General features: G+C 42.0%; 1 protein-coding gene across 1 annotated transcript in view; it reads right to left on the minus strand.

The window, feature by feature from the left end:
- LOC141995806 (uncharacterized) overlaps positions 1-18,540 on the minus strand; it is a 102,105-nt gene that overhangs the window by 14,043 nt on the left and 69,522 nt on the right. The window contains exon 5 of the mRNA XM_074967218.1: positions 3,733-4,301. Within this exon, the coding sequence (XP_074823319.1) occupies positions 3,733-4,301 (569 nt within the window). The remainder of the gene's footprint in view (positions 1-3,732; positions 4,302-18,540) is intronic.

The following is an 18,540-nucleotide window of genomic DNA, read 5'->3' on the forward strand; positions in this document are numbered from 1 at the left end:
AAGAAAGTAGATTAAAAGAACAGGGGGAAAGGGATTCTCCAAGAATTCCCAAGGAGGAGCTCACTACAGTGTGCACAACTCCAATAATTTTGTGTCATCTGCAAAATTTGCTACCTCACTACTCATCGTCTTTTCTGGTTCCTTAACAAATGTATTAAAACAGGCCAGTCTTAATATGGAACACTAGGGCACACCCCGGTCAACTTTTTCCTTTGTTGAAAATTGAAACAGTTATTCCTAATCTTTGTTTTCTGGCCAGTTTATAATTATTTATAATTATTTCAGTTGCTCCATGACTACTTAGTTTCCTAAAATAACCTTTTTCAAGGAACTTTTTCGAAAGTCCAGTTAAATTATGTCAGCCAGGTCTCTGATATCCAGTTCTCTTTTACCAACTATTTTGTTGATCCAATCTGAGAATTTTAGCAGATTAGAGTGTCATAATTTTTCTTTTGAGAAGGTGTGCTGTTTTGTCCCTAGCATATCCCCTCTCTCTCTGGGCCAGATTCTCAGCTGGTGTAAACTAGCTCCACTGACTTTGGAGCTGCACCAGTTTACACCATCTGAGAATCTGGATTTCCATTTGCAGTGATTGTTCTAGGAGTTGGAGATATGATAAGGTGCAGCAGACAGGTCACATGAATGTGTTGCCTGCTATGCTGTTTTTCTTTTATATTCTGTGGAGACGTGCTTCTCCTGACAGCTTACCTCCATTGCAGACATGGTTTTAAAATTATTCTCTCTGATCACACAGTATACTGACAGGTTTCAGAGTGGTAGCTGTGTTAGTCTGTATCAGCAAAAACAACGAGGAGTCCTTGTGGCACCTTAGAGACTAACAAATTTATTTGGGCATAAGCTTTCGGGGGTTAAAACCCACTTCATCAGATGCACGGAGTGGAAAATACAGTAGAGGTATAAATACACAACATATGAAAAGATGGGAGTTGCCTTACCAAGTAGGGGATCAGTGCTAACGAGCCAATTCAGTTAAAGTGGAAGTGGGCTATTCTCAATATACTGAGAATAACACATTGGCACGAGGAAAAGATCATTGTCTGATCAGAGTTCCCCACCAGTACTGGATATTAGTTTAATATTTGCAGAATTTTCAGAGCTAAAAAACAAAAATGACAGGGCTGAAGTGATAAAGAGCTACAAGACTTCATGCCACAGCTCATGTCTACTCAAGCGTAAGTGGGGAATGATTTATTTGAAAAGAAAACAATATTCATCTCACTATGTATCTTTTTCACATTTATTTCAGGTTCCTATAAATCGTCAATTTTGTTTTCCATTAAAGCACAGCAATTACAACAACGTTGCCACCTTTTTTCCCCATTGAAACATAAATCACATTATTTTACAAGTTAATGGACGAGAACCTCAGGTGGTGTAAATTGGCATTGAAGTCAATGGAGCTACATTGATATGCACTAAATTAATATCTGGCCCAAAATATTTAACCCTATGGTCAACATCATTCTGAATGAAAAAATTAGACCCTGAAATATACAGATTGCATATTGGTGGTTGGTTTGATTGGCCTCGGAGTTCATAGAATCATAGAATATCAGGGTTGGAAGGGCCCTCAGTAGGTCATCTAGTCCAACCCCCTGCTCAAAGCAGGACCAATCCCCAACTAAATCATCCCAGCCATGGCTTTGTCAAGCCTGACCTTAAAAATATCTAAGGAAGGAGATTCCACCACCTCCCTAGGTAACGCATTCCAGTGTTTCACCACCCTCCGAGTGAAAAAGTTTTTCCTAATATCCAATCTAAACCTCCCCCACTGCAACTTGAGACCATTATTCCTTGTTCTGTCATCAGCTACCACCGAGAACAGTCTAGATCCATCTCTTTGGAACCCCCTTTCAGGTAGTTGAAAGCAGCTATCAAATCCCCCCTCATTCTTCTCTTCCGCAGGCTAAACAATCCCAGTTCCCTCAGCCTCTCCTCACAAGTCATGTGTTCCAGTCCCCTAATCATTTTTGTTGCCCTCCACTGGACGCTTTCCAATTATTCCACATCCTTCTTGTAGTGTGGGGCCCAAAACTGGACACAGTACTCCAGAGGAGGCCTCACCAATGTTGAATAGAGGGGAACGATCACGTCCCTCGATCTGCTGGCAATGCCCCTACTTATACATCCCAAAATGCCATTGGCCTTCTTGGCAACAAGGGCACACTGTTGACTCATATCCAGCTTCTCGTCCGCTGTAACCCCTAGGTCCTTTTCTGCAGAACTGCTGCCGAGCCATTCAGTCCCTAGTCTGTAGCCGTGCATGGGATTCTTCCATCCTAAGTGCAGGAGTCTGCACTTGTCCTTGTTGAACCTCATCAGATTTCTTTTGGCCCAGTCCTCTAACTTGTCTAGAGCCCTCTGTATCCTATCCCTACCCTCCAGCATATCTACCTCTCCTCCCCGTTTAGTGTCATCTGCAAACTTGCTGAGGGTGCAATCCACACCATCCTCCAGATCATTTATGAAGATATTGAAGAAAACCGGCCTGAGGACCGACCCTTGGGGCACTCCACTTGATACTTGCTGCCAACTAGACATGGAGCCATTGATCACTCCCCGTTGAGCCCGACAATCTAGCCAGCTTTCTATCCACCTTATAGTCCATTCATCCAGCCCATACTTCTTTAACTTGCTGGCAAGAATACTGTGGGAGACAGTGTCAAAAGCTTTGCTAAAGTCAAGGAACAACACATCCACCGCTTTCCCCTCATCCACAGAGCCAGTTATCTCGTCATAGAAGGCAATTAGATTAGTCAGGCATGACTTGCCTTTGGTGAATCCATGCTGACTATTCCTGATCACTTTCCTCTCCTCTAAGTGCTTCAGAATTGACTCCTTGAGGACCTCCTCCATGATTTTTCCAGGGACTGAGGTGAGGCTGACTGGCCTGTAGTTCCCAGGATCCTCCTTCTTCCCTTTTTTAAAGATGGGCACTACATTAGCCTTTTTCCAGTCGTCCGGGACTTCCCCGGATTGCCATGAGTTTTCAAAGATAATGGCCAATGGCTCTGCCATCACATCTGCCAACTCCTTTAGCACTCTTGGATGCAGCACATCCGGCCCCATGGACTTGTGCTCAGCCAGCTTTTCTAAATAGTCCCAAACCACTTCTTTCTCCACAGAGGGCTGGTCACCTCCTCCCCATGCTGTGCTGCCCAGTGCAGCAGTCTGGGAGCTGACCTTGTTCGTGAAGACAGAGGCAAAAAGAGCATTGAGTACATTAGCTTTTTCCACATCCTCTGTCACTAGGTTGCCTCCCTCATTCAGTAAGGGGCCCACACTTTCCTTGACTTTCTTCTTGTTGCTAACATACCTGAAGAAACCCTTCTTGTTACTTTTAACATCTCTTGCTAGCTGCAACTCCAGGTGTGATTTGGCCTTCCTGATTTCACTCCTGCATCCCCGAGCAATATTTTTGTACTCATCCCTCGTCATTTGTCCAATCTGCCATTTCTTGTAAGCTTCTTTTTTGTGTTCAAGATCAGCAAGGATTTCCCTGTGAAGCCAAGCTGGTCGCCTGCCATATTTACTATTCTTTCTACACATCGGGAAAGAATAAGAATAATAAAGTTTAGCTAATATAAGCAGAAAAGGCTGCTAGCTGATGAGGAACAAATAATTAAAATTTAATATGTCTGTTACAGTTTTTCCTATTTGGTCTAATCATTATATAAGCTGACTGGCGTGGCTTGTATTCAGTACACAAACCCTTCCAGTAAATACCATTATCACTGTTTAGGAGGGCGGAATGACAACTGTCATACCACCAGCCTCCAGCATAGTTTAGGGCACAATTATTAGGGATCCTCCTATCTTGATCCTTGTCCAAAGTGGAGAACTTCATGTTATCATGAATGCCTGACTCATAAATAATGGTCAGAGCATTTCCTGCATCACCTGAATAGTCCCCTAACCTCAGAGCATAACCATTTCCCTCACTATCCAGCAGCGCAAAGCTATGGTAATTGGCATACCTTTTTTCACCATCAGCATTGACAATGACAAATCTTACAGCGAAGGCATTTTGCCTTGTTAAGAGGTATATAAATGTATTGCCAAGCCAGTGGTTGCCCTCCAGATTACCAAAGCCTTTCTTATAAGCAGTCCATGAGTGGTCCCAGGATGTTTTTTGACTGACTGTATTTCTCTGCAGGACTGTCCAGCCCCCTCCATCTTGCTCCATCTCACAGTAGACCACTATCAAGGAGGAGTTTTGGGGATGGACAACATATAGTCCGCTTTGTCTTCTGCCATGTCGATACTCTGCTCTGCAGTCTCTTGCCAAATATTTTGGAAAAAAAAACCCCACCAAAGGCTGTTAAGTGGATTGCATCCTGGGAGAGGTTAGGGCCTGTTCTTGGTCTCTCTATCAAGGAGGAGACTAAGAAAGGCCAGGAGTTCTGATCTCCCCCCACAGTTTCCCTCTATTTTTGGCAGAGACCATGTCACTGGTGTTAACTGAACCTTCTTAAAGAGTCATTTCCCATTTGACACATACTTGACTAGAGGTAAAATTTTCAAAAATGCCCAAGTGACATGAGCCTGAAAGTCTCATTGAAAGTCCTTCGAGCTTAGGCTCCTAAGAACTTAAATCAATTTTTAAATTGGGATTTAGACATTGCCCTAGATAAAGCGCAATATAAAGCAATCTGAACGTCTGCTCTGCATGCAGTTTGAGAGCCAAATGCATACTGTAGAGTCATTAAATGCAAACCTTGGCTTAACCTCTCCCTGAATGGAGAGTTAATGGTTTTTATTGTACTGGGACACTTTTATATATCTATACACACACTGTAATAACAGAAAGCTGCAACCTGAAGAGATGCCAAGTAGCTGAAAGACAAAGTTCAGTCTTTGATTCATTGTTGGAATCACACTGGAGAACAGAGAGAAAACCTAGAGACCTATAATAAACTGTAACCTTTTAACTCGATAACTAAATCCCTTTGGCCTAAACTTACACTATGGCTGGCTTGCTGAGGCTGCTGGTGATGGAGGCTGGAAACTTGAGGTACTTTCTATTTAGTAAATAGAGTAACAGGTGAATCTTTCCTTTGAGTACTTGCTCTATGGACTACTGAATGTTGCTGGAAAAATCCAAGATATAAACTGCAGTGCTAAAACCAAGCTGATTCCGTGTTGGTTTTTATTGCTGATGAACTCAACGAGCAAATTCTATGCACTATAAAATACACAGGACTGGAAGGGACCTCAGGCCCGTGGAGTCCAGTCCCCTGCTATTGCAGAAAAACCTGTCGTATAATCCTCTTCATAAATTTATCAAGCTCTACCATCAAACTAGATAGGTTGCTTGCCACCGTCACTGCCACCACTACTTTCTCCTCCTGTCGGATTTTGAATGGAGCCTGATCCAGTAGGCATGCTCTGAGCTCATCTCCTGGATTAGGCCCCCCCCAGGCAAGATAGGTAAGTGAATACCTATCTTCCTCTGGGTGATGGATTGCACTAGGGCTTAGGTGGGAGAGAGCCACCTGGACACCTAGAGTGAGGTAGCAGTCTGCACACCCAGAGGCAGAAATATAGGTGCCAAGAGGACTTTTACAGTAAAAATGTAGGCACCAAGTGAGTTTAGGCACCTAGAAGGTTAGGCGACAGCTAAACGGGGGTTTTATGGCTTGCGATGATGCCTAAAACTGGGACTTAGGCACCTAAATCTGGGGTTGAGGTACCTGACTCCCTTTGTGGATCTGAACCAGTCTCTGACTTTGAAATAGGATGGGGCCTGATCCAAAGGTTATTGAAGTCAGTGGAAAGACTTCTGTTTAGTTCAGTGGGTTTGGGGTCAGACACACAAGGCCAGATTTTCTAATGTGTTTAGACACCTAAATATGCGGGTGGGTACCTGCTGGGATTTTCAAAAGTGCCTAGTGTCCTAACTCCCATGGACTACTAGCTAATATGTTCAGCCAAAACGTGGAGCATTCCACAGAGTATGAAGCCCTGGAGGGTTAAAGCAGAGACAAATGCAAGGAACAGGGATATTTTGAATGCATCTGTTATGTGACTCACATAAAATCAATAGCCATTGTTACCATGATGCATGGGAATGTACATACGCCCTGTTCGTCCCATAGATGAATGATCACTGGTACATATATTCATTCTATCCTCTTCCTTTCAGAGTGGTCTCCCAAATCACGCCAACCAGAAAGCAAAAGATTAAATGAGTGGGAGTGATACATATGAAAGTCCAGTTTTTGGATAACACCATGGTAGGATGAAGCCCTTGGTGAAGGGAGTATAGAAGATCTATGCCACCGAAGCCCTGCAGTGGCCCAGCTTATACAGAGCACCTATACAGGATTAAAGGCCTCATCTTTCTCCTCAGAACTCTGGTGAAATGGGCTCTATACTGCTTTGAATAGGCCAAGATAAAGTGGAATTTTGAGGGTAGAGTGAGAAGATGCAACCAAATTCATACTTATGCAAATAGAGTTGATGGGATCCTCCACTTAGGGGGTAGAGAGGGGTAGCAGCCAGCACTCCAGCCCATAGGCTTGCACACCAATCCTGCAAACTGCCCCATATGTGGGGGAACAGAGAGGTGGTGGATAATTTCCCCTCTACCTCATCCCCTCTTCAGCAAGATTCCATATAACCTGATCATATGCGGGTTTCCTGAATTTCTCCCCAAATGCACAGTACAGAGGGGTGCATTTTTATGCGACTTCCCTTCCATAGGTCTTACTCTTTTATTCCTGCTCCATTACTGGTTTGTTCCTCCTTTTAGCAATACACAAGCAAGCAACAAGCTCTACTGCATGTCCTAAGGTGATGCCTGATTAGAGCTGCACACAAGAAGCTATTTCTTGTACACAATAGCAAGTTTAATTGATTCTACAAAACCCAGGAGCAATGCTACCTATTCTTGAGCAGTATCTTCTAGCACCTTATCCATTAACTAGCTAAACTGCGATGCGGCTCCTAATACACACTTATCCCCTCCCTCCTTAACGTCTGGCATTAGGAATTGAATTAAAGCTTAAAAAGGCACCTATGCCATGTTCTCTTTATCTTTCCCTCTTTAATGCATGAGATTTCTCTCTTAAAAGAAGCTATAAATGATAGGTTTTTTGCTGATACAATGCATGATTCAACTGCTGCCCAGTGCATAAAGTGCCTGATTTATTATGTGTAGAAGATGGTTGGTTTAACTCTGGCCTAGCATGTGAAGCTGAGACACAGAGAGGTTAAGTCACTGACAAAGTGGAAAATAGAACCTGGGCATCCTGACTCCATTCCCTTCGTGTAACTCCTAGACCTAGCCCCATCTTTTATGCTCTTTCTGCTTTTCCTGGATTGTTGTATCTGGGGGAGGGAGAAGGGCGTTACCTTCATAAACTTGGCTTTTTGGTATATTTAACAGACTATTTTCCTGGCCTGTCAACATGTGCTTGTTGGCAATTTTTGAGAGGAGCTGCTCCCTTGTTAAAGCTTGTTTTGCTTCTTCTGCTTCAGTAAAGGTGACACAAGCACAGGGCTAGGTAAAGTTTCATCTTTGAAACCTAAAAAGAAAAAATTAGAATAAGGTTATAGGGATTAATATATCATAACATAGTGAACACAATGCCCCCAGAAGCCCCCAGCATCATAAATGTTCATTTTCTGCCATACTCTCTTCTTTGAAATGGTATTTTATTCTAACAAGTACTAGCACGATGGAATGCAGTAATGCCATCTCCCATTACCCAGCACAATATAGGGTAATTCCACGGGGAGAGATTCATCCCTGTGCAGAGGGCCAGCACCAGCCCTATGCACCACTTAAATCCCATGTTAAACCCTGTTTTGAGAGTCTAAGGAGATTTAAATAGTGATGGGCTTCTGTGCAGGGTGGAATTTCATCCAAGATGAGGAACTGGCAGATATTATGTCATCAACTTAATATATAAGAGAATGTTGCAAAGTGCTGGGAAATAAAACAGGATCTCCACTCAGAAATTCCCTGCATTTTCCAACCAGTGGTAATGCCTTGGGCTCGGACCTTGAACACACACATTTACAAGTCAGTGGAATCACTTGTGTGCTTACGGTTACTCGGGTATTATCCCTTCACGGGATTGGAACCTAAAGCTGTCTGAGTTGTTACAAAAAAGTAGAAAGTAGGCAAGAGTTAAACAGGCAAGGTCTGAAAATAATTAAAAACCGAATGTTGGAAATGGTAAGAATTAAAAGAAGAAAAAAGATAGTAAGCAAAGATGAGAAAACAAATCACAATGGCAGTGAACAGAACAAAACAAAAAAAATCCCCACCAATCTATACAGTTCTACTAAGCCAACTCATGGTGTTATATTTGTAACCCTTGTTCTCTATTTTCCCTACTTCCTCCCTCTGTTTTGTCTTCCCTCATTTTGTTCTCTGCTTTGGGGACCAATCCTGCAAATCTTTTGTGTAAGCATAGAGACACGCCTGTTTGGAGTGGCTTACAGGGTTGGGGTCTAAGACTGTAAGCTGTCTGAGGCTGGTACTTTTACTGTCTATTAAGCAGTATAGCTTCTAGGTCAATGAATCAGTAATAATGAACAATTAAGAAATTGATTTGGAAATTCAGTGGTGGGGAGGGGTAATGCCAATACTTGCATGAAGTATTAGCTGCATACTATTATTCCTCCATCTATGGAGGCACTGAATAAGGAAAACATTTATTCATGAGAAGTATTTGATTAAAAAATTGCCCAGATTTGCAATGAATTATTCGACCTATTTTAGTAATGTGTGCACATGACAGTGTAAATTATTCATCTCTTTAAGTTATGGTAGAATGAATTGCTATTAGCTAATAGATATTTCTGTCCTTTGTCATGCAGAATACTATCAAGGCCTTACTTTCAGAAGTGCTGAGCATCCATAAGTCCAGATGACGTCAATGAGAGCTGCGGGTACTCAGCACTTCTGTAAATCAGGCCATAGGAGCCGCAGGGAACCTAATTAATAGAATCATAGACACGTAGGGCTGAAGGAGACTCTGAGAGGCTGTCTAATCCAGCCGCCTGCTCTGAGGCAAGACTGAGTATATCGACACCATCCCTGAAAGGTGTTTGTATAACCTGTTCTTACTTAATTCACACTTGCCTAAATCTGACAAAGGGTAATATAATAAACTGAACACTTGGGTAATTGATTTCAGTGGAATGACGCCAAGGATGAATTTTTCCTTAAATCTTTTTTTTCCGCATATTACAAAACTTTTGTTCAGAATTAGTACTATTTTGCTATAAAAGCTCATTAGAAGCTGAATTAGTTGGCAACGCAAATGACAAAAAATACAGATTACTGGAGCCAGAGATGAAGTATGACAAGATGTAAAGATTCAGATATATTTCACAAAGCAGTCTAGAAACTCCACATTAGCAAAAATATCTCTCCAGTGTCACTACTTCTTCTCAAATGTCGTAGATATTTAGGAAGGCAGTGCAAATCAACAAACAGAATAGGAAACGAGAAAAGAGTCTCCTCTTGTGTGGTTACTAATTAAGTTGTCCTTGACAGTGGTACAGAAGTTTGGTTATTTGCAAAGCAATAGGAAATGTTGTACATGTTAATGGATTGATAGGAAACAGTTTGTGGCAAGTGTTTTGTACCAGAGATTCAAAATGAAGGTCGTTTGGATAGTTGGGGTTCAGTATTAAACAGCGTTTTGAACAACAGCAATGCATATACCCTGCAAGTAGCAGACATACCTAACCACACAGACTTGTTTTCTTTCATTTGGAATAGAAGCATCAGCAACAGGTCTGATTCTTTTTTTTTCTCATCACACTTATTTCATTCTGTACGAAGCTGTTGGTAACCTTCACCCATCCCCCCAATTCCAGCATAATCTATCATGCTAAACCTCCAGGAAAGCATTTAAGAAGCAGATCTAGAAAGAAAATATGGGTTAGAACTTACTTCACTCCTATTGTCTTCCTAGGAACAAGACAATGATCTTACGGCAGATGCTGGAGATAAGGCAAATGAGTTTTGTTTAGCTTATCTGCTATTATTTTATACCAGATAGGTTGGCAAAGCAAATAATTAATTCTGTTTGCACAAAGCAGTCTTGGAAGCATGTAGCTTTTATGATGCAGTCACGTTTGAGTCACGTTGCAGATTAACCGCCCCTACTGCAGGAGATGTAATCTGAAGAAGTTCCTGGTGCACTAGGAGGTGCACCATAGCCCAAATACCATAAATGATGTTGACTGAAACAAACGTGTCTGTAAATGAGTCATACCATCTTGTCAACTTTGTAAATTGTAGCCCTTCTTACATCTGGGCTAAATATGAATGGCCAGTCATGACTGCAGTTCATAAGATTGGACTCGGGGGTCCAAATCTTCTGCTGGGGGTGCACCGCAGATGCAAATCAGCTCCAAAATGAGAAATAGCCAGCCTTGGGAGAATCATCTGCGATGGAGGCATAGGGGATTTGGCTAAGGAAAGAATGTGTGGACAGGGTTCCCATACACCCCACTTGCATAGTCCCTGTAGTGGTATTAACAGCAGCTTTACTTAGAGCAATCTGGGACCAGACCAGCGCACAGTGGGAGAGTACAAAGGCCATTTATGCCTTCTCCTTCCTGAGCTGTGCTATGCACTCCTTAGCCATAGCCAAAGGTCTGAGCCTGCAAAAACAGAACAGCCCCATTCTTAGGCCCATATTCAACCCTCGGTTCTTTACTTTGGCTTAGAGTAAACCGTTTTATCACTATCCATCTTTGGCCTCCCTTTATTTTTTGAGGACCCAGAGTATATTTGGTCTTGTACAGTACAATGGGCTTAGTTACACAAATATCTCCTCAAAGCAACCCTCTTTCCAGTTAATAATCACTCTCCTGTGCAGAATACTTTACTTTAGTTCAGGCCTCACGCCGGGCCTCTGAGACAAGGCTTCATATCTCAGGCTCCCTCTTTCTATTACACCATGATATTGTCAAAATCAATTTAAAGCATCCCATTCAAGCATGGAGGGTTTATAGAGGGCCATCTCCACACACACACTTTCTGATTTTTGGTATCCCTCTAGGACTAAACCATTCTTATTCTAGGCCCTACCTCACCACTCAAACTTTCCTATGGCTTTGCCTCAAAGACACCTTTCTCAGTCCTGTTTCCCCTTGCTCCAGGTTGCAGTGATTTGCTGTTGGTCTGTTCCTGCAGAAAATTATTACACTCCCCATGCTGGCACAGCTGCTGAGGTGTCATGTGGAGGGCTAGAACCAAGTCTCTGTCCATTCCCCAACACTCCCCTCCTCTGCTGTAGGGAGAGAGGAGGAGTAAAGCGCAAAGCAGCCACCTACTCCTGTGTGCTCAAGGAGTTCCAAGGTCTGGGGTAATCTGCATAGTAATCCGCACAGTGGTCTAAACAGGAAGTGTTAACAGCAAAATTGCACAGTGAACTTCAATATGAGATGGTTTGAACATGTGAATTTAAATCTGAAATAATGCTTTTGAGCAGAAGCATTTACTTCAGTGCATGACTGAGCTGTTATTCAACTAAAGGCCCCTGGACATTGGGACTCTTTCATTTTTACCTTTCTCTGCCCTTTGAGCATTTTCTCCTAAGAAGGGAGCTGTGAGAAATACTCAGTTTACATGGGCAAGAAGAGATTGTTGAATCATGAGAATTTATTCTTGAACTGGGAACAGCCATTCTTTATTGTGTATTAAGAGAAAAGCACTTTGTGGCAGAATTACTCACATCACTTTCTACAGACAGGGCCCAATTTAATTATTAAAGCTATTTTTAATCTGTAATCATGTTTAGACTACTTTAGAGACTATTAACTCTTTACATGACTAATCCAAAAACCTGATAGTTCTTATTGTTAAAAAAAAAAAAAGGGGGGGGGGGTACCTAAAGGTACCATGAAATGGCTATTATATTTCTCAGGCAAGGCTTGATTCTTCTATTGATTTTTCTATTACTTTTATTAGACCACATGTATGAATTATTAATGATCTTGCATGAGATTAATCTGAAAATCTATAATGCTCTTTATTACAAGGCTGACTGCTCTTTCTCGGTGTCCTACTGCCTGAGACGCTCGAACTGGGGAAACCATTTTAGTTCTGAGATAATAGCATAGATCCTTGTAGGACTGTCTTTTTAAATCTCAACACTTATTCTCCTCTCTGACTGCAACCAGCCTCACTCCAATTTAATACTTCTGCATAATTGTAAAGTTACGGGGACATCTACAGTGTCAGAGCTGTGCACCGCTACCAACTATGTTGTGCACAGAATTCCAAGACCTTTCCTCTTGCTCTGGTTCATGCGCGTATCCCAAGCCATAATCAACTTCTGGTTCATGTTACTGTAGATGCAAAGTCCCATATTCATGTTGCACATTCAGAACCACTGATTTGCTGCAGTCATGTAAGGAACTGATATCCCTCCCCATGCTATTACTGCCAATGGGCATTATCAACGATGACTTGATGGCAGAGAGAAAACAAAGGAACAGCTGCAGTATTAGCTGCAGCAGTTCAGTCGTGCTGCTACAGCTACCGCTCTGCTTTCTGAGTAACAGAAGATTTGCCTGGCCACAAGACACCGGGAGAAGCTGGCTTCCCTTCCACCCATAGACCATGCAGCATGTGTTGGGGGAAATTGACGTCCACTACTTCCCAACATTTTGCTACCCAAGGTCCTGATTTATACTGCAAATACATGCTGTGCATGTATCATAACTGGCATGCTTACTAAGGCGAGGTCTACACTACCGCTTATGTCGGTATAACTTATGTGAGTCAGAGGTGCAAATAAACCACCCTCCTGAACGACGTAAGTTACGCGACCCAAGCGCCGGTGTGGACAGCGATCGCTACTGCTGCTCACTGGGGGTGGATGAATGAAGGTGATGGGAGAGCTCTCTCCCGTTGGCTTAGAGCGGCTACACTGGAGAGTTTAGGCGCAGCTGCCTTGGTGCAGCTGCGCCGCTGCAAGCTCTCTAGTGTACCGTCACCTAAGAGAAATATATGTACGCTAGGTGCTTTTCCTATTGACCTAATGATCAGCTTACTGCTGGGATGAGGGAGATATTTGTTTGTGTCGTGCCTACCACTGCAGCAGGAGACACTGACGATAATAGTTGCCTCGGACCAGGCTCCATTTTTCTAGGGCTCATGTTCAAAATGTTTTTTTTTTTTTCGCTGATTCCAGCAGAGGGCGTGTGTGTGCTTGGGGTGGGGTGGGGGGGAAGATTCTCAAAAAGAAATATTGAATTTGCCAGCAAAGCTTTCACAAGCTAGCAGAGTTTTTCAGCGGTGTAGAAAGTAATCATTCTTGACACCCAAGAACTAGATTTGAAACTGGGAAATGGGCAATAGTTGTCGAGCATTGAAGCAGATTCCACCTGCCACGGCTCCCTGAACATGGGAAATATGCAGGAAAAGGAGGTTAACTATTGTGCAGGGGATGGAAATGAAATAAGAGTAACTTTATCCATTGAGAGTGTAACCTGATATATTGCTCTGGTAAGAGCCAGAGCTAGGAAATTAAACTTTCTTTGTTCCTTCTGGTTTTGTTTGGATCATTTTGTCCAGTCCTGCTACTGATTTACTGAGATTCTGTTGGAGAGTGTTAAGGATGAAACTTTCTTTATGTTCCCACATTAAAAAACAAAAACAACGCACTTCATAAGAAAGCTGGTATCTGGGTATGTCAAATCTGTGAATGTGCTCCCAGAACTCGTAACTGCCAGTATCTGGAAGCCTGCTCTTGTTATGCGTATTCAGAATCTATCCAAGCTTCCTGAGTCTGCAGCATTTAGCTGAAAGTCTCGAGAATGAGCTCTCTGATGTGAGATCTCTCCATAATTCCTGCTTCTAGTTAGGGATATATGACAGATTCCCAACCATGATCGATTTATACACAAAGCTAGTCATATTGCTGGATTCATCTTCATACAAATAAGATTTCAAAATGCAAACTGGGTCCAGATAGTTAGTAAAATGGCTGCTGCTATGTGGTGATAACCTTTTACATATGGACTGACTCCCCCATGCAGCCTCCAGCAACCATCACAGACCCTTTTTTCCTTTCCCAACCTTTGTGACTTTCTCTGCTGCCTACCATGACGCCTAAGATCTCTTCCCTAGGTAGCAGAGGGAGGGGACAAGTAGGACTGTCAGGGTTCAGGAAGGTCCATGGGAGGGAATTGTCTCCAGTGGGAACATGAAATAAAGGATGCTGAGGATCTGGAGAATTCCTGAGGGGTGCTGCAATGCATGAAAGGGAAAGAACAGGAGGGAAATTTTTTCAGGGATTTGGGAGGACAGTTGGAAGGAGCCTCAGGAGGGAGGAAGAAAGGAGTCAGGGAGCAGTATCCAGATCCATATATCTAGAATCTGGTGGATACTGATGGATAACCAAGTTCTGACCAATCTAGAAATAATGGGATTGTCTCACACACTCTTTTGTTCAGGCTGGAAATCCTGCCAGAAGGACAGTTGCAAGCACAGGGGTGGCATAGAAGAAGGTGTGAAGAGAGGAGTAGGAGAAGGATACAACAGAAACAGTGAGGAGGGAAGTCTGGGCAAAGTAAAAAGAGATTGTGAGATTGTTGCCACAGAAAAATGTGTGTAATTTTCCTGTAACATACTGTACAGAAAATAAAAATAGGAAGAAATTGCTCAGATTTTATTTCATAGTATAAAGCTTTGTGTGGTCCAGATGACACCCCTTTTCTCCATGCCCATTACCTTATTGGGATGTCACTCATCCAGATTTTTCTGGGATTATTCTTATTTTGAATGGGCAACTAGGCATCCTGAAATCATGATCTGACAATTACTTGAAAGAGGCTTGAAACATCTCTAGGTGCCAACAAAAAAGTAATCACAGAGCAATGCTACACTCTGCTGCTCCACTGCGATATGATGATATGTAGTTACAATACCATGTGATTATCACATGCAAATTTGTCTCGCAAGGGTAATTAGCTAATGCTAAAAACCTCATGACATCCTAGAAAGGGCTAAAGAAATCACCCTGAAAAAGGACCACTTCTTTCTTTCAGTAACCCATATGAAGTTGATCACATGGATATTCTTTTCAACTCCAGGAAGCCACTTTTCTAATGTTTACAAATGGCGATGCTTTCTTTTGTTGTTGTCGATGATGATTTGAATTTATTGCTTTTGAAACCTTTCTGCCATGGAGTTAATGGCAGCAAAATATTTAGGGTCCCTCTTAACAAATAACTAAAATGGCTTGAGCCCCCCACCCAGAAACTTGGGAAGACTAAATAGGCTCTCCATGAGTGCCCTTAATGGCAGAATTTCCCTACTTGCAGGCACTCTGAGGCTGTGTATAAACAAGAAAATCTATTAGGGAAAAGAGAACACAGTCAAACTTGGGAAAAGACAGCAATGGAATAGATATGCCAGTATGGACATGCTCCTTTTCCATAATTTTGTCAGTAATCCATCTAACTTCCTTTTCATCCATCAGTGAGAAGGTCTCTTGGCCACACCACCTCACCCATCCACCAAACCCCACTCAGCGTTTGGATTAATAAGTAGCCGTCTTATTACCGGAGCCGCCAGTGTCCATTTTCAAACGAAAACCAGATTCCTGCCAACCTTATGCTGAGACTGCCAAAAAAGGTGCCAATTAGGGCCAGTTCTGGTGGTGTTTTTATGTGAAGTGGATACCTGTCCACTGGGAACAAGACTAAATCCCCAAACTCATTCACACAGGCCACTGAACAGCCATCAGACCACAACATCTTTCAGTCAATGTTGACCTGGGATGAAGCTGAACAAGTCAGCTAGAGATTAAGGACTTTGTATGCCATTTGCCATTCCCCTGAGGCATCTCATCCCCTACAAATAGCAGTTTCATGATTTTCAAGGACCATAATAAAGCAAATTCCATTTGAAACATTCCTTTTTGTTAGACTGCACAGAGAATTATGACACACTCAAATTCACTGGTTTTTCTTGGTTTTGCATGTAAAGAGGTTACTGACCAAAATAAATAAATTGGAGTATGGATTATTTTTAAAAACTGTCTTTTGAATGTGTAATCAACCATAAAATATTTAGCTGAACTTTCTTTTTAAATTAAGCTGCTAGTAGTTCTGAGCCTGCTGCTTTTTCTCCTGACTCTGCAAAACTCTCCTGTGCCAGCTGCCCAGGGCTTTCTGCCAAAATGAACACTCTGTCCTGAAACACTGTGTTGAGAAAGGCCATGGCTCAGGGCAATGCAGTAGCTCATTACTGGCTAAGCTGGCTGACCTTTAGCACAGCTACTAGGCGGAAAGAAAGGATTTTTTCCCAGTACCCCAACCCAAGTTTTTGCCAAGCTAACGTGAGGATGGACACTAGTGAGACTGGTCAGCAGGAAGTCAGGGCCTGTGACAATTTATTAACATCTTGGGCCAGATCCACAGCAGGTGTAAATCATAGTTCCACAGAAATCAACAAAGCTGGGCCAATTTACAGCAGCTCAGGATGTGGACCCTAACCAGTACACTGATGACTTTTCACTTATTTAATGCTTCATTTAACTTTAACAGAACATTGTTTTCTATTCAAGCTTGTGTCCTAAATTGTGTCCACATGGGCGTATTAAAAATGTTACAGCAGAGCAGGCAGGAGTGAGGGTGTTTTGATGGAATACGTCCCTTTCTATTTTTGCAGAAGAGGCGGCACATCAAGGATATTATACTTTAACCAAGACACATTTACATTTTACCAAATTATATTTGTTGTTGTTTCTTAAGACATTAAAAATATGCTGTAATGTACTGTATGTGTACTGCACTTCCATGTAGCATTACAAATGACAGATTGTGCATAAGAAACAGCTGACCTCTATGAATGTGGGGTAAGAAAGGACCCTGGAGACTTTACTCGGGCAAAATCACCACTGGATTTTGGTTTGTTTTGCCTCAGTAAGGACCCCAAGACAGGCCTAATTTATTTATTATATAAGCTTGTCATACAAGCAAGCATGTGCAGAAATGTTTGGTCTACCCTGCATTAGCTGAGAGGTAATATGATCCTATTCTGTTTTGTTATACTGTATTGCACAATGCAAAATATTGACAAGCTAAAAAGCTCTAGCAGACGCCCTGAGAGCTGTGCTGTATAGCACTTCCCGAACTGGTAGTGTCAAAGGCTTGCACAACATCAGAGAAAATAATGTTGGACTATAATATTATTTTAATGGTAACCATGCACTGTAAGCTTCATGGAATGTATCGTTTAATGTACAGCTTCTCCAGTTAGTCATGCGTGATTTGCTTCCTAAGATGAAATGTAGAGGAAAAATGAATGAGTAGCCCGTTCTACTGAGAAATATTCTGTTCTGTAAGTTTCAGATAGTGCAAAATGTTCTCAATAAACTATTTCACATGTTTGGGAGATTATAAAACATGACTGCACCTGAGCAATATCAATAGTATGAAATCTAAGGGTCTGTTTTTTCTCTCATTCACACTGCTATAAATCAGAGGTAACTGATGAAGACAGTGGAGTTACATCAGTGTAAGAGATATCAGGATCAGATCCTCACTATGCAGTGATATAAAGAAACCAAGTTTATAATTGCTATTCATTTTAAACACTTTATTCTGCTATAACTTTTCAAACATGTCATTTGGCTCACTAAATGTTTGATGGTCTCGGTGTAGCATCTAGTGGAGAGAGGGTAAATCACAAAGCAAAACCTCTATGAGCACAAATAACACATAGGTGGGTGCCTTTATTATTACATATTATAGGGATGAGAACATGAAATGCTGCAGTGTGCAGAATATTCACTTCCCTAAATCTTTCAGCAAAAACTCAGAGGGTTACTCCGAAGTGGCTGCAGTTAGCTGTGTGCAATGAGGTGCTTGTAATCCTGGAAGAGTTGGATGATAAATCTGGCCAAGATCCAGCTCAAGCGTGGCTCCATGTCTGATGCACACAAATACGTGGGAGGCCCTCTGTTTTAATTCTGATCTCTCTCTCGTAGCTTTCACAAGTGTTTCCATCTTGGCTTACAGTCAGCTTTGCTTTCCATCCCTTTTCTGCTGAATACTGTTTTCATTCTATATGCAGAACCAGGGCTACTGACCTGCAAAGGGACAAATTCTGCCTGACTTCTACCCTGTACAAACCCTTTAATATCAGTGTTAATGCAGTGAGGGTGCATTGGAAATACCTAGACAGGATTTGGCTCAGTATGTGTTTGGCTAATGACTAATCCTGAGTTCCTTGCCCACCTAAACCTCCTACAGGAGTTAATGGAAGTTTTGGATGTGCAATAAATGCATGAGTGGGCAATTACTGCACCCCTTGTGGCTTTAATCCAGAACTAAAATACTTATTTTTGAGTCCTATCAAGTCCCAGCAGGTCCTGAAAAAATGTAGTAATCAGTGCAGTTACTTTAAAGCTAAAAATTTCCATAAAGCCAGGGACAAATGTCAAAGTCCAAATTTAAAGTCACATTTTATAACATCTCTCTTCTTTTTTTTCTGAATAGCATTAATATTTATTGGACATAAATTAAAGG

Source organism: Natator depressus, chromosome 11 (assembly GCF_965152275.1).
Source record: "Natator depressus isolate rNatDep1 chromosome 11, rNatDep2.hap1, whole genome shotgun sequence".
Taxonomy (NCBI): domain Eukaryota; kingdom Metazoa; phylum Chordata; order Testudines; family Cheloniidae; genus Natator; species Natator depressus.